The sequence below is a fragment of the Conger conger genome, chromosome 10 (assembly GCF_963514075.1).
Source record: "Conger conger chromosome 10, fConCon1.1, whole genome shotgun sequence".
Lineage (NCBI taxonomy): Eukaryota > Metazoa > Chordata > Actinopteri > Anguilliformes > Congridae > Conger > Conger conger.
Window position 1 is genome coordinate 20,509,391 of NC_083769.1, and position 16,896 is coordinate 20,526,286.

Here is a 16,896-nt window from a genome sequence, read left to right on the forward strand (position 1 = left end):
ACTTTAAAACACAAGTCACAATTTGAATTTTGTAAGTTTTTAAGCATTTTTTGTGTGTTTGTATATTATTGTGTCCATTTAGTTAATACCCAGTACTGTAGGTTAATAACCCCACATTGGTACAATAAAAGGTTTTACCAGTCCACGGGCCTTGTGCAAGAGCAGATACAAACAGATTTGTTCTTAAATATTGCATAAGATTGATTTAGGAGAATTTGGCGCATTGACCAATTTTCTCATATTTGGATTTTTTTCTTTTGTAGGAACAAAATCTGTCAGTGATTGCAACCTGTCATGCAAATCATGTAAACAACACATTCCATTAATTTTCTATGGAGAGGCTTGCAGTCTATTTTAGTGGACTGTTTAGGAGGAACAAAAGAAAATGTATCAATGGTTTGCCATATTTTTTTATTTATTTTATTTTTATAAAACCACAGCAGCCTACCCAATCAGTACCAACTTATTCATGAGCCCATTGGTACACTGACACAAATAAATAAAATGTCCTGTGCATAAGTTCAAACCACAGAGATAACAGATAGCTGCCTGATATTATGAGCAGTTAAAATTTAACCTGAGAAGCAAACCACAGATTCTATGCACTAAAGAGATGGTAATGTCCTACATTCCGTCTATCCTCACAACTTCATAGTGACAGGAGGTTTCTGGTGCGCTATATTATATTATCATTACCTCTCTTCTAATTGCACACTCCTAAAATGTATAACATTTCCAATTTGACTATCTGGTTAGGCTAAAATATTCAATGTTTGACAAAACTCCAGTGCTTGTCAGTGCATGCGTGTTTCTGCTGGAGTGCTAGCCTCCATTATCTCGGACAGTTTTGTGAGGTAATAAAGCCTGATGTAATAAATGGAATGTATTTGCATATGCATTGGGACAGAGGCATTATGTGAGCTCACAAGGTCCACTCCCAGTGAATGACCTTGCTGTGTGTTTGCTAAAGTGACTGAGGGGTCAGTAGAGGAACTGCTGGAAATTGCAACACACTTGAAGAGGAAGAGGTATGTCAAGACATTCCCTAAAAGTAGGAACCACAAGTAGAAAAGGTTGAACTAAAAACCAAAATAACAGAACATTGTTTTGCACTTTTTACAATGTAAATACAATTGTAACAATGTGTGGAAACAGGAATGTAATAATGCATAACCAAATGTACTGAGAGGGCTTAACGTTAAACCTTAGCAGCAATTACTGCAACCAATGTTTCATATACAGTCATTTCATACCAAATATCTTTCACATCACTGTGCAGGAATCTTCACCCACTCTTCTTTGCAGAACTGCTTTAATTCAAATTGGTAGTTTTTGCTCATTTCCGGCCCTGCATATATGCAAGTCAAGACTTTGACTGGGCCACATTGAACATCAATCGAGAAAATGAGGAACAAGGCAAATTGTTTTTCATAGCACTGTATTTCAGGGTGATAAACTCAGTTCCTTCCCCAAACTGTTTTCATTCTAACATAAACACAAACAAGCCTTTCTCGTCATTCAGAGTCTGGCTCCCCAAATCATGTGTACCAAAAAGAATATTCCTTTTTTTCTAATTATGTCCAGTATGATGTCATGAGGATGGGTCAAAACAGACTGGAAATGTACTGTCTTACAATCACGTTACAAATAAATTATTCTGTACAGGCTGACTAGCTCTAGTCTAATGTGAGACCTGTCAAAGCATCAGTTAGCTCATAGTCACCTTCATTCACAGACTTCAGCATACTGTAGATTTAGGCCTACTCACTGTCAACAATAAGGTAAAACATCAAGGCAATTTGCTAACTTGCTTTGGACTGACCTTTCCCTTATACATTCAATTAGCATAATGCCATCTGTACCATAAGTTCCATAAGTAATATTGCCATTTAGAAATTTGTACTGCAAGACACTGAGTAATAATTTTAAGTACTTTTCAATACAGACCAGTTTCACTTAATGATGGTTATATTCAGATATATCCCAATGAGACTTAAGGAAATACACTCACTGAGCATTTAATTATGTGTGGTTATTTGTGTCACTGTCATCTTCCTGTCATATTTGACCAGTCTGGCCCTTTTCCTCTGACCTCTCTCATTAACAAGGCATTTTTGCCTGCAGAACTGCTTCTCACAGGTTGTTTTGTTTTTCGCACCATTCTCAAACCACCTTGTTTGGCACCAACAATCATTCCACAGTCAAAGTCACTTAGATCACATTTCTTCCCCAGTCTGACATTTGGCCTGGTCTGATAAACAGCTGAACCTCTTGACCATGTCTCCATTCTTTTATGCAATTAGTTGCTGCCACATGATTTGCTGATTAAATATTTGCATTAACAAGCTGGTGTACAAGTCTACCTAATAAAGTGCTCACTGAGTGTATTTTGGTATATATTGAAATATATTTCTATATATTATTAAATACATTTCTCAGTACTTAGCATACAGTATATTGTGAATTTAAACAGTTTCTTATTTCCCCAGATAATTTATTACTATGCCTTGATTTCATTTAAATGTCGTGCTAAATTAGGAAAATAGTCATTTTGTCATTTGTCACAGAAATAGGCACATACTCTAGAGAACACCAAACACCAAACGACATCATTTGTTGAATAAGGGTGTTTACAGATACATGCCAAATTCGTAGTGCACATGAACAACACATTTCTGCATCTGCCAATTGCAATCTCTGATGCTGCCGTCAATGTGTGGAAACATCTTGCATCACTTTGAGTTGTCCATAAAGTGACCAAATCAACTGAGGTTGTGTGTGTGGGTGTGCACGCCTATGTGTGCGTGTGCATGCATTTTGTGTATGTGGTGAGGGAAGAAGCAACTGTTTTTGTCCAAGTGAGAACTCACTAACTGCTCAGCTGATCAGCTATGTGACAGTGACTGTGAACAGGACAGTTCTCTTTTTCACACTGAAGAAAGGGGCAATCACCACCAGAAGATGCAGTTTTCTAACAGCTTCCCTCGTGCTTTCAGGTACGTTCCTTTTTTGTAAATTATTTTAACTTAAGAATTAGTTTTGACCAAAAATGAATATAATAATCTTCTGGCAGACATCAACGTCAGGCTATTATATTTACACCGCGTGAGACTAAAGCTGTTAGATGATGAATACATATTTGTTGAGTGGTTGATGAAACTCTGAATCATGTAGTCTGGAAAAGATGTCTACATTTACTGTATATGTTATTTTACTTTTTCATACCAGAGTAACAAATTATCGTTTACATACAGTAGATTTGTGTTTTAAAAAGGAAGGTTTACAGAATGTGTGCTGTATGGGTTATTAGGGCTTGCATTGATTCATATCTAGTATAAATGAAGTATAAATCTAGTATGTAAAATATCTAGTATAAATAAAGAAATAATAAAGTCTTATCCTCAAGGAGCAATGTATGTATAATGAATTTGAGTGTTATTTCACTTTGAATCTGACTTACAAATTCACTGATAATCAGATTTAACGTATTAAACTATGGCTATAAAGAAAGCTTATTCAAATTATATGTAAAATTCACAAATTCTGATGTCATTTTCATCTCAATGCAATGACCCTGCCCAGGCTGTGGCACTAGGCTGCTGTCCAATTTAAGATGCGTCACTGCAGAGCCACGAATGCTAACCAGGAAGTTAGAGATACAATACAGTACTGTGAAAAGTATTCTCGATTTCCTCTACTTTTGCATATCTTCAGACAGAATGTACTACTAGACGAAGGGAATCTGTGTAAACACAAAGCACAATTTAAAAATGACAATTTCAGGTATTTAACGAACAATAGCCCCCTAAAAATGTATAACTAGTGCACCACCTTTAGCATGAATAATTATAACCTTAAGTACAATACAGTTACTTACAACCCACAACACAGTGATTTAAATTACATAATTTTAGAGTCTGTTGCGTTCACACATCATTAATTGATCAAAAAACTTTGCCAAAAAAAAAAGACTTGAACTGCATGTTCTCAACATGTCAAGTTTTTAAATCGTCCTGCCATTACACATGAGAAGCATGTTCCTATAATAATTGAAAATAAACAATTCATTCTTGCTTAATGCAACAATGCAAAATAACCATATGTCAACATTCCCCGTGTGTGTCTACCCTACTAGTGACCATCCCATATTCCGTGCCATAAGATCACTGTGGTCATGCCATCTGCACTAGAAAAAACGTTGGTCAAACTATCTGCACTTCTAAATTGTACACGTCTACATTGTGCTTTACGGTAAGTTGTTTGTGACGCAATTGTACAGCAGGAGAAAGTAATGATTCACACTTTCAGTACTCCAACATTGAACATTCGGGGGGCGACATGGCTCAGGCAGTAAGAGCAGTCGTCTGGCAGTCGGAGGGTTGCCGGTTCGATCCCCCGCCCGGGCTGTGCTTCCCGAAGTGTCCCTGAGCAAGCCCCCAAATGCTCCTGATGAGCTGGTCGGCACCTTGCATGGCAGCCAATCGCCGTCGGTGTGTGAGTGTGTGTGTATGAATGGGAGAATGAGAAGCATCAGTTGTACAGCGCTTTGGATAAAGGCACAATATGAATGCCAACCATTTACCATTCAATAATAAAAATAATAAAAATGATGATTCAAACTGTCAATTCTACAAAATGACCACTCATAATACACATAGATTTTTTTAATTCTTAAAAAACAGAATGCTCATTTTGTTGTATTGAAATTTATCATATATTATATAAGTTTTCAATATTGAATGAATATTGAATATTTAAAGAGGAACAAAGTGAATAAACAGCCTCAGCTGGAGTACTGGAAGTGTGAATCGTTACTTTCCCTGCTTTATATTTCTGTCACAAACAACCGTAAAGCACAACGTTGACCCGCACTGTAACGTTTTTGAAGTGGTGATCTTGACCGCAGTGATCTGTATGGCACGGTATAGGAGATGGTCAGATGGTAGGGGAGACCTTGGCACAGGGGAACATGGGTATTTTAAATAACACACTGCTGACCCAAGCACACACAATTTGAGCACACCTTTCATGTTTTCTTGAGACTAAGGTGTCCATTATTCAGCTAAAAGCAAGCTAAAATAAGCCTTGTGAAAAAACACTGACATGTTGCCGTTGTTTTGCATTTGCAGGCACGGGCCTTGCCGGAGGATAAAAGCAGCGCTGCACTATCTCTGGGACGCGTACTCGAAGCCTGCGCCGGACACCTTCAGGGAAGGCCTGACCCTCCTGGGCCTGTGTACTATTGTCGCCGCGGTTACAGGCGGCCTGCTCTTCCGCTGGATGTCACAAATCCTGCTGTACGACCAGCTACCGTCCACCACCGCTGCCGTCCTCTACTCCGTGGCAGCGCTCTTCCTCCTGCCCCTGGTACACCCGCTCCGCTGCGCTCTCACCCTGGTCCTGCCCTCGCTGGGAACCAAGCAGGGCCGCAAGCTGATCGTCTCCACCGCCGCCATGCTCCTGGTGTTCAACGTCGTCCCCAACATCGGCACCAACGTGATCACGGTCGCGCACGGGCTGAAGTGCACCGCCGGCGGCCTGGCTCAAAGTCTCATTCACTCTTCGGAGCTTGTCAACACAGCCAAAGGCGACCTGGTCAAGGAGGCCAGGCTGGCCAGTTCCAAACTCGTGGACAGCTTTAAGGGGTTTGATCACGACACCAACATCAATGTGTCTGAAGTCAAGCAGAGGTTTGTTGACGTGAGTCAGCAAATAGAAAGGGACTTTTCTCACGCCAAAAGCGTCACTGAGGATATCAAACTCGTGGCAAACAGGCTTCTTGCTGCATTTTTTGTCATTTACCTATTTGCTGAATCAGCCTGGTACTTAAATGCATACCTAACCAATGTAAAGTTTGACAATCTATACATTACTGGGCAACTGGTGCATATGGCGCGTGAACATGGAATTCAAATACTTCCCGGTGATATGAAAAACATGGTATATTCAACGGGTTATAAAATTTCGAAACAAGAATTTTTGAAATGCCTATTGCGGCTGGCAGGGGTGTCACTGCACTTTTTTGTCACAGTTTTTATTGTTGGTATGGATCATGCCGTTTTTTATCTAGTTAAAACAGCTGAACCCTTGCTTTTGGATCTACCATCCACATCCATCTCCATCACTGTACATTACAAGGTACAGTAGCTATCACTGTTATTTCTGTCATTTACTGAGATATAGAATTCTTGGTGCTAGTTAGTTGAAGCCAACACTTATTACAATTATAAGTCTTTTCCTAGGAAAAACAGAAACTATAGAGGTGTGATACTGAGAAGATACTTTGTGGTTAACAGTAGATCACTAATAATCAGTCTGAACTAGAACTGAGTAATACAAATATTCAACATTTTTGATTGTGAAACTACATTTACATTTACATTTTAGTCATTTGGCAGACGCTTTTAATCCAAAGTGACTTACAAGTGCATAGGTTCTACCATAAGTCAGAGCATCACATCCAGAAACTACCAAAATACACAGGAAATGCTGTTCTAAACATAGTTGTCATCAGAAGTGCATTTTATTTTATTTTTTTTATTTTTTTTTGGGGGGGGGGTTAGACAAGGATAGGGATATCGGAAAGGAGGGGCAGGGGAAATCAGGAGGGAGGACTAAGGTAGAGTTTGAAAAGGTGGGTTTTGAGTCTGCGTCGAAATAGGGGGAGGGATTCTGCTGTTCTGACAGTGGTAGGCAAGTCATTCCACCACTGAGGAACCAGAACGGAAAACAGGCGTGAACGTGCAGCTCGACCGCCAGGTGCACGTAGAGAGGGAACCGTAAGGCGACCAGAGCTGGCAGACCGGAGTGGTCTAGCTGGGGAGTAGGGAGTGATCAGGGATTGTATGTAAGGTGGGGCAGTCCCCTTAGCAGCCTGAAATGCCAACACTAAACTACAAGTTTAATAGACTATTCAATTGCATTTCAGTTCAGTCATTTGGTATTTCCCCCATGAGTAGAAGGGGGGAAGAAGCCCCCCATAAGCAAATACAACGGCTTCTTGAAAATACAGTGTATTCAAACCCCTTCACTTTTTGCACACTTTATTGTGTTCAAAATTTAATTTTAAATGTAATTCCTGCAAATCTACACTCTATAGCTGACGACATAGTGAAAACATCAATTTTTTAGAACATTTATTCAAAATCAAAAACTGAAATCTCTTATTTATAAACATTCAGACCCTTAATTCAGTACTTTGTAGAAGCGCCTTTGGCCGTAATTACTTCTTGAGTACGTCTCTACAAGCTTTGATTTGGGCCGTTTATCCCCATCTTCCTGGTAGATCCTTTTAAGCGTCCTCAGATTGGATAGGAAGCGTCTGTGAACTGCCATCTTCAGGGCTCTCCACAGATGGTCTATGAGGTTTAAGTCTTGGCTTTGGCTGGGCCACTCAAGGACAGTCAAAGACTTTCCAAAGCCACATTGTCTTGGCTGTATGTTTTTGGTCACTGCTGTGCTGAAAGGTGAATGATCGTCATAGTCTGAAGTCACATGCACTCTGGAGCAGGTTTTCTTCAAGGACCTCTCTATATTTGTCTGTATTCATCCTCCCATCAATTCTGACCAGTCTTCTTGTCCCTGCTGCTGAGAAGCCACCACCATGTTTCACCGTAGGGAGGGTAGTCACCAGGTGATGAGAAGTGCCTGGTGTCCGCCAGACATAGGACTTGGAGTTCTGCCCAAAGAGTTAAACTTTTCTCTCATCAGACCAAATAATCTTTTACCTCATGCTCTGAGTCCTTTAAATGCCGGCTGGCAAACTCCAAACTCCACTCTACGACTTTTACTCAAGAGTGGCTTCCGTCTAGCCACTCTACCATAAAGGGCTTTTTATAGATTAGCACAAAAGATTCTAAAAACATATTTTCACGCTGTCCTTATTGAGAGTAGTTTGATGTGCAAATAAATTATCCATTTAAAATTAAGTCTACAACACAATAAAGTGTGCAAAAAGTGAAGGAGTCTGAATACTTTTGGAAGCCACTGTATATCTGCAAAAATATTTCAATCAACATGGTTTCAGCAAAAATAAATTGTAAAAGTGGGCAATGACTTAAAGCAAAATGAGAAAATGTAAAGAAGGGCAAGATGCCCCCTGAACCCGGGGACAGAAGCCCCTCAGTGATATAATTTATTAATCTTTTTTATCAACTGCATCTGTTGGTGTTATTTATACTTAAAACAAAATACCATGTTTTAAATTAAAGTTGAGTGGCTTAGTTATTTTTAGTCATAGTAAGCTATGGCAAATAATAGATTGCAGTAAACAAGAAAAAATGCAATATTAATTTGTTTGTTTAATAAATTATTAGTGTTATCAATTACACACATTGAAAACGTTAAATACAATGATTTTACTAGCTATATTGATTCAAAGGTATAAGTGCCAGCCCCAAAAGCTAAAATCATAAGTACATTTTGTTATGCTATAATTAAAATTAGTGTTAAAATTTGTCTTTGTGTACATCATCACCTCAAAACAACAAGCGAAACACCAAGTCGGTAAATAAATCATTACTGGTTGCATGGTCATTATTCTAGTAATTGTCAATGTATAATCAATTAGCAACTTATTTTTAAATTAACATTATTGTCTGGCAGGAAGTTGTGATAGCAGAGGGAAGGAGTAGTCAGGAAGAAGACAGCTACATTGCCATGAACAATACTGCTTATCACTGGTACCCAAACGTAGCCAAATTTACATAAGTACATAAAAGCAAATGCGTATTTTCAAATATGTGTATAGGAATTACTGTCCATCCTTGGATGTATTACAGGAGATGTATTATAGTATATGGCTATCGTTGATTTGTATGCTATATATTGTTGCAGGTGCAGACCCATAGCCCCATCACTGATTTCTTTTGCAATGCCTGCAGCAGGACAGACATGGTAAACTTTAAGCGGGAATATCCCTGGAACTTCGGCTTGGTGCCAGACGGCTGCGCTCTGCAGCTGTCTGAGCCTGATGAAGGGGTGACTGCCATGCTGGGGCTGCTCTACCTGCTGGCGTACTCTATGGTGCTGCTGGAGGTCTATGCCAGGAGGGCCCGCAGGAAGGTCTCCGCCTCCTTCTTCCCCGGGCAGGAGAGGAAAAGGACAGACTTTATTTTTAAGAAGATACTGGCCAGACAGGAGAAACTGAAGGGTGGCATTTCGTTCATACAGACTGTGCACAAGAGTGGATTTTGCAAACCCGAAACTTCAGGTACGGGTTACATGTGAAATCCAAGGATGCAGGGGGAATGAGCTGGCCAAAACACAGCAAAATATATCTTGTGACGGAATACAGACTACCTCCCACAAATGTATCTGCAAACTATAATCAACGTTTTGGAGGAATAGGTTGCTTTGCAATCATATATGAAATACATCCAAGTAAAATATATGGGCGGCCTGTAGCGTAGTGGTTAAGATAAATGACTGGGACACGCAAGGTCGGTGGTTCTAAGGTTGATGGTTCTAATCCCGGTGTAGGCACAATAAGATCCGCACAGCCATTGGGCCCTTGAGCAAGGCCCTTAACCCTGTATTGCTCCAGGGGAGGATTGTCTAATCAACTGTATATCGCTCTGGATAAGAGCGTCTGCCAAATGGCAATAATGTAATGTAATATATATATATATATATATATATATATATATATATATATATATATATATATATACATAGTAATGTAATGCAAGTAAGTGACCCCTTGTTCATTGGTTATATCCAAATCAGAGCCCCAGCTACTGCGCCCTATATCCTGTGTCCTAGCATTCTGTTTACTGCATATACATACATAAAAATGAAGAAAAAGGTGGCATATAATAAACAACACTGATAATAATTTATATATGATGTTATCAGATAGGTGTTTGGTAATGGGTACAAAGAAATCCATAAACTGTTAAACATATCACTTTGCGCCGTAAGGGCAATAATAAAAAGGAAGCAAATGCATATTGTCTCCGCAGATGGTGAGGAAGATGGTGATAAAGTAGCTTGTCTCATTTGGCAGATCCCATCATCATTAGTTTTATTGGTACCTCTGAACCTGTTTCTTAGAAGTTTCTTACGTCTTGAGCCCTTTTTACCACTTCCATTAGCTCGTCATCTTGGGGTCAATGGCATGTCTGTTCAATCTGCTGACTCATCTGTGACAACAGACGCCTTGACCAGTTCCTTTATGATTTGTTTTTTTGTGGATCAACAGCCCTCTGCGTGTACTTCCACTTACTTCTGGAATATAGAATTGTATGAGCTCAGCAGACTGACCAATGCTTTTGAAGTTAGCAGAAGTGGTGAGGCTTTAAACATGACTAATGCCCTTATTATTTTATCGTTTCCATGAATTTGATTATTTCCTGTTAATTTAAATAAGAAAAAGACTAATTTAAGCCAACAAGATTAATTTTTCACACTTTCAAGTCCGGGGCTTAGCTTCTTTCATGATTCCAGAATTATTTATGTGTACAAAAAATACATAAACAAATAAACATACCACTTAGCACTGTAAGGGCAATAATAAAAAGGCATTAAAGTATATGGAATTGTTGCAGACATGCTAGGAAGAGGGTAAAAGTGCATATTGTCCCCACGGACAGTAAGGAAGATGGTGAGGGAGGCTATAAGTCACCCAAGGATTGCAGTTTAAGAATTGTAGAGATTGGTTGTGTCTTTGGGTCTCCAAGACTAAACATAAAATGGCACCTCCATACCAACAAACTCTTTGGAAGGGTGGCAAGAAGTCTACCCTTACTGAGCACAATGAACAAAACCAAGCACCTTGAGTTTGCCAAACCTCATTGGACTGGAACAAAGTGCTATGGTTTGGCCATATACACCATCGGCATGGAATGGAATGAATACAAGGAGAAGAACCTCAGATTGTACCTACTGTCAAATATGGAGGTGGGTCATTTATGTTTTGGAGATGTTTTGCTGGTAGTGGTCCGGAGGCACTATTTAAGATCAATGGCACAGTGAATTCAACAAAGTACCAGGCAGAAAATCAGGTTGCCTCTGCTAGGAAGCTGAGACTGGGTCATAGGTAGACAATGACGCAGGAAAGTGACTCCAAACATACACCAAATTCCACACAGAAATGGTTAAGTAAAAACAACAACCATGTTCTGTAATGGCCATCTCAATCTTAAATCCCATGAAAAACCTATGGTTAGAACTGAAGAGGGGGTATCACAAGAATATCAATGATTATGAAATGCTGCATAGAAAATCCTTCCAAATGTGTTGTCTAGCCTTATCACAAATTATAAGAAAAGACTCATGGCTGTCATCTTTGCCAGGGGTGTTTACACAAAATATTAAACCATTTTGGGGGAAATACCTTTTTTATTTGAAAGATTTAAGACTGGTTGATTCCATTAATAATGCACACTGCTTTACACATGTAGTAAAATAAATCTTATGTCAATAACTGTATTATTTTTTCATTTTCTGTGTATATTTATGAAGAATGCCAATACTTTCAGAGCCCATTGTATAAATAAGTATATTGACTGAACATATACACCCACTGGTACACAATGATGTGAAATCTACATTCAAATCTTTTTCCAGGAAGTGAATGGAAAAGTGCTATTCTAACTTCCATTTCAACTTGCTTTTAAAGTTTGGGTTACGGTTAGGGTAAAGACTATCGGGTTAAGTGTTGAGAGTTAAGGTTAGGGTTGGGCTTTGAGTTAGGGTGGGGGTTACATTGAAAGTGGGGTTGAGATCCAGATAGAACCAGAACCAAATGAGTAAACTCTTTTAATGAAGATTAGAGATTAGGGATAGAATTTTAAAATTCAAGGTCAAACGTTATTGATACTGAGTTAAGGTCCTTCCGAATCTTCTTGTTTATCCTTTTAGCTTCTGTTGAATTGTAAGTGCTATTAAGTGTGACATGTGTACTTTAGCTGATTATAGTTAAGATGAACAGCAGCATTCCAAGGGCACTCTTCCCTCTGGCTCAATTAAAATCCAATGTCCCAACCCACAGTGCTGCCATCCCTTTAATGAGAAATTAAACCACACTTCCAACCAACAGTCATTAAAGAGCACGTTCTGGTGTCCTGCTCAAAACCACTCTTAAAATGCTCCTGCCTAATTATCTCTGAGGATGACTGAACATACAGTTCCCTGCACTCCCTGCTCGCCCTGTCTCCCACGGTTTCTACTAAAAAAGAGAACTGGGTCATCAGATATCTTCCTGCTAACAAAAACAAAAAAATTGTTAAGAATGTATGTAAGTAGAGACACTGCAGTTTTCAGTTCATTCCCAACCTTCAGCAATAAGTTTTCTTCCTTCTTTGAGTCAAAATGCTGATATATGTATAATTTTTTAAGTTCAAAGGGGAAGCCTATTTGTGAGGAGTTGGGAAAATTACCAAAAGGAAGTTTCAAGAAGATACTGTTGTGTGAATTAACTGATTACTCACTGCACTCAGTTAATCCCGGAACAGCTCCCCCGGTGATAAATCACCAATAGCGCAAGCTGCTTTTAGCTGAATGTGAATGAGTGAAACACATATAGAGCAACACGCAGCCAGTCTTTTCATGACTACTCCATTTTTGCTTATGTGACATAATAAGCAGAAGGCTATGTGCATTCCAAACAGGATTTACTTTGCACCATTATTCAATAGTTGCAAAAAGCATGTTGTGTTGACACCCAATCAAGAGGTGCACTTAGCTCTAAATGATTTGAAGGCCTACCCCAAGCTGGTGTAAAGGTCTTCCTAATAAAGTGATCACTGAGTACACACTGATATCTTTTACGATAATAAAATGTATATAATCATTCCAACATCTTTTACAAATGGCCTTCGCAGCATGGAATGCAAGAACTGTCTCTGGACAACAGATGAGAAGTCAGTATAGCATCCATTTAGGCTTGGCAAATCGACACCATTGGCACCAACCTTTACATTAGTAAACAATGTGGCCTGTCCTACCCTTTGAAACTGCATAGTCTGGCTTTAAATGGCCACAAAACACGACCAAACATACAGCCTAAGTGAAATGCACTACTACAGGCTACTAAGAAGGGAGGTGAGTGGCACAGTGACTAATGTAACGCTGCCGAGCGTCACATTCGAACTAACAACAAACTCGCATAGCATTCGCGAGCATCTGCAGTTCCATATCGGCAAACAGGTAGGCTACTGGCTAATAGCTAATGACGCTTTACTTTTTTTATGACGCTAAATTTCAGGTTGGGCTACTGAAGTGTATTTAGTTGAACATGACGTGATTTTTAATGACAAAAACCCGGTTAATAACTAACCTGCAAGGGGCGAACTGAAAATATCAGTTTCAGCCGGCCTTCAGTGATTTCCGTGATTACTTTCAGTCCCGTGCTGGGGGGCGTGGCTGTATGTGTCTGCTCAGCAAAATTTTTTGTTTACCTCAGAATAAATAAAAAGGCTGAATAAATAAAGAAGAATTGCAAAATCATAACATTGATGAAGTATGATGTCTATTTGTAAGACCATACTAATTACAAAAGTGTTTGAATATCCAAAAGTTTTATTTGGGATTCCAATATTACAGTGATTCTAATGCCTGGTGGACAGGATAATTGGACCAATTTTGTTTCTGATTCAGCCTCCTGACAGTCGCTTGGGGTGTTCCCGATCCAAATGGATTATTTGCCCAGATTATCCCATACTGTGAGGCAGAGGTGCATGAGAAGATCTCACATTGGGCATACCACCACCCCAGGATATTCTAATATTATCGCATATTTCTGAGAGCCCTGTCTCAATTGAGACAGAATAGGCGCACCTTGATTTCAAATCATAAATATCAAGCATGTTTGATATTATAACTAAAAATCTTGTAATGTGAGGTGAACAGCAATGGAATCTTGATCAGCAACCCACAATAGCCAATGAGAGCCCAGCTGACTGGGAAGCAGAATGCATGTTTCACTCTCAAGTGACCTTGGATCATGCAAGTCCCTGTGTCATTAGTTGTGATCATAAGTGTAAACATTAAGTGTGTGATACTTGGCCAAATATTGTGTGTTCTGAAAAACAATCTGTGTGAGGTCTCCCACATTTTCAATATTGGTTAGGATTTGGAAAGTCTTGCAGTGAGCACCAGGCAAAATTGGAGGATCAAATAGTCCCAATATTTAACAAAAATGAACATATTTAAGCAACAATTGGAATTTTGAAATGTAGGTGAATAACAGGTTTTATCTTCAGGAATGTGATTCTGGTGACTCTTTTGACTGAATAGTGATTTTTCAACATTTCTCACATTGACTGTGAAATTGTTGACTGTGATTATCTCAAGCCAACCATGGGTCACAATTTTTTTGATTTTGTGGGCAATAAAACTCAACTAGTTGCATAAGTCAAACACAAATGTCATTATGCACCATTTAAAAAAATGGAAATGGTTTGAATTTTGACTAAACAAATGGTAGGCAATAAATAGACCAATATTTCCAAAAATAAGTACAAAAAAAGATGTGATAATGACTAGCCCTTAAGCTGGCTAAATTGTGTAACGCGCGAATATAGCACAAGGGTTACATGGGTAATAGGCGGCTTATTTTCCACCCGTACTTGAAGTGGCTGTACAAGATGTACTGCAGTGCGTGTTAACAGCTGGTTCAAATTAATTTCCAGAGCTATATTAACAAATCCGGCTGATCAATACATCTGATTCAATTAGGCGTCAACCATGAAGCAAAGTAGGCTACTTCAGTTGGCAATGTCAAAATCACTGCCAAGTGTACTTCAACTAATTTATCACATTTCACTCCACTCCTCTCGAGGGTAGTCTTACGAATACTACACCGCACCATTTATTTATGTTAAAACGTGGGTACAGACTCGGTCTACCAGGCACATATTGAACGTGAAGTGAATCGAACGTTTGGGATTATCACGTTTGACAGGATGAAGCGCTCCATTTCAGCAGAGCCTGTGACGTTCTGTAAAACCCAGTCGTTTCCACTAGGGGGCCACAAAACACCTCTAGATGTTTCCACAGCTGCTCATTTCCAGAAAGATGCGTGGGTGCGCTTTCATAGATGGAAAGTAGGAATACAACTTACAACCATACTGTACCACATTGACGGAAAGAGCATACCCTTTTGTCATGGCAAACTATATTTCCTTTATTGTCTAATTGCTGTACTGAGAGAACATATGTATTTCCGAGAATGAGACACGACGTGCGCAAATGCGTAATTCGGAATGAACAAGACGCGAATAATTAATACTACCAACAAGCAACCCAGTTTTGTGTTATTTTTCCATATTGTTCTATGTATAGTCTCGTGCAAACGTCTGAGAAACGTGTGAGAAATGCCATGTGTAATTGTAAGATAGTTTCAAAAATGTCTTGGATGATATTAAAAAAATGCAATTACTGTATGTCTCATTGGCGGGTAATTAGTTTTTACGTAAGTTACGTACGTATATGTAGCCACAGATATACGTTTCACGTGTCAGTGAAAATACACATATTCTTAATACTCCGTTCCATGCATTAAGGAGCCTGCATCTCTCATTGGACACTCGTGTTTTACAACACAGAAATGACGGGATTACTTGGGTGCCTGGCAAGGATGAGACTGGAAACGGTTTGTCAAATTTCCGGTGTCACCTTTGCCTATGTGTACCTTTATGAGTATAGGGACCATTTTTTAAATGTGTGAAGTGCGTTAACAATCGTAGCGTCTGCGCACTAGTGTAACTTTTGTGATCAGAAGTGGCCTTTTACACGAAACGAATCTGCGGTTCCCTCTCAGCAGTGGTCAGAAGAACATGGTCAGACGGTTACTGTGAGCTTATGGCATGGTAGCACAACCCATTATAAGACCATTAAAGCCTCTTTCTCCTATTGCAGCTTTCCAGGGGAGGTGGTTCTTGTCAGGTAAGGTCTGGTCTAAAACACCATTCAGAAAAAGATGAATGATGTACATTATATATAAATATTTGGGCTAATGCAATAACCAGTATAATGGAATTATTAATGCCAGTTTGAGATATGAAGATATCTCCACAGGAAGTCTTGAAGTTGTTAGGCTTGTTAGGCTTTTTAGCACGTGTATCCACCGGGCTTGGATCTCCCTGATGTCACAGCTGTCCATGCTGCTGTGTCTTTCACCTCCATACTTAGAATAGAATGTACAACATTTTATTTTTAACGGCAGAAATTTTCTTTTTTGTAGTTCTGATTACATAAACAAGTGCTATTTTAAAATCGATTTTGACATGCTTTCGTCAAAATGAAAAATAATATCTGGTTATTTTTTAAGATAAATATTCCCCCGATTCACCTCTTTTATTGCCTTAATTTTGACTGGTCCACTCATCTGTGTATTTATATCACTACTTAATCTCATGTGACTCTCATGCTGTTCCACTGCCAAACTATAGGTGCCATGGGAGAACAAGTGACAACGTGTGTGTGGTCGTCAGGATGGCTTGGTTTACAACTGGAATACAAAATATTGTCTTTACGGCTTGCTGCTTTCACTGACATTCTGATTTGGTGTTGTTGTGGTGTTGTACAACATGTACATCTAAACCAATTGTTTATCAAACTTCATTAACTTTTTGTGCCAAAACATGCATACAGTACGAATATATTTGTGGAAATTCATACAAAGGCATTTTCCAAAGCTGATAATGTTTGATTATACCCTACAAATGCTTACAAGTGATTGTTTTAAACACTATTAGCATTGTGTATGGCTACATTTTTATATTTTCCAGAAAATATTCCAAGTTACCATACTGAAGTGGATACGTTCATGGGTGTGGAGATTATTTTCATAATATATTTTTATTTTCATTATTAACCTTTATTTAAACAGGCTTGACTGAGCACACATGCTCTTTTACAGCAACACAAGTAGCCTAACCTGCATGTCTTTGA

The 16,896-nt window shown here is 39.0% G+C and overlaps 1 protein-coding gene across 2 annotated transcripts; it reads left to right on the forward strand.

The window, feature by feature from the left end:
• Positions 1–2,839: 2,839 nt before the first annotated feature.
• Positions 2,840–16,497, forward strand: ocstamp (osteoclast stimulatory transmembrane protein). 2 transcript variants are annotated; one of them, XM_061258385.1, is made up of 4 exons: positions 2,840–2,996; positions 5,130–6,138; positions 15,862–15,888; positions 16,395–16,497. In XM_061258385.1, exons 1-4 carry the CDS (start codon positions 2,962–2,964, stop codon positions 16,413–16,415), a joined length of 1,092 nt encoding a protein of 363 aa, XP_061114369.1. In that variant the 5' UTR covers positions 2,840–2,961; the 3' UTR covers positions 16,416–16,497. The 2 variants fall into 2 exon arrangements, with proteins under 2 accessions (XP_061114369.1, XP_061114368.1); XM_061258384.1 differs by lacking the exons at positions 15,862–15,888; positions 16,395–16,497 and adding an exon at positions 8,836–9,636.
• The last annotated feature ends 399 nt before the right edge of the window (positions 16,498–16,896 follow it).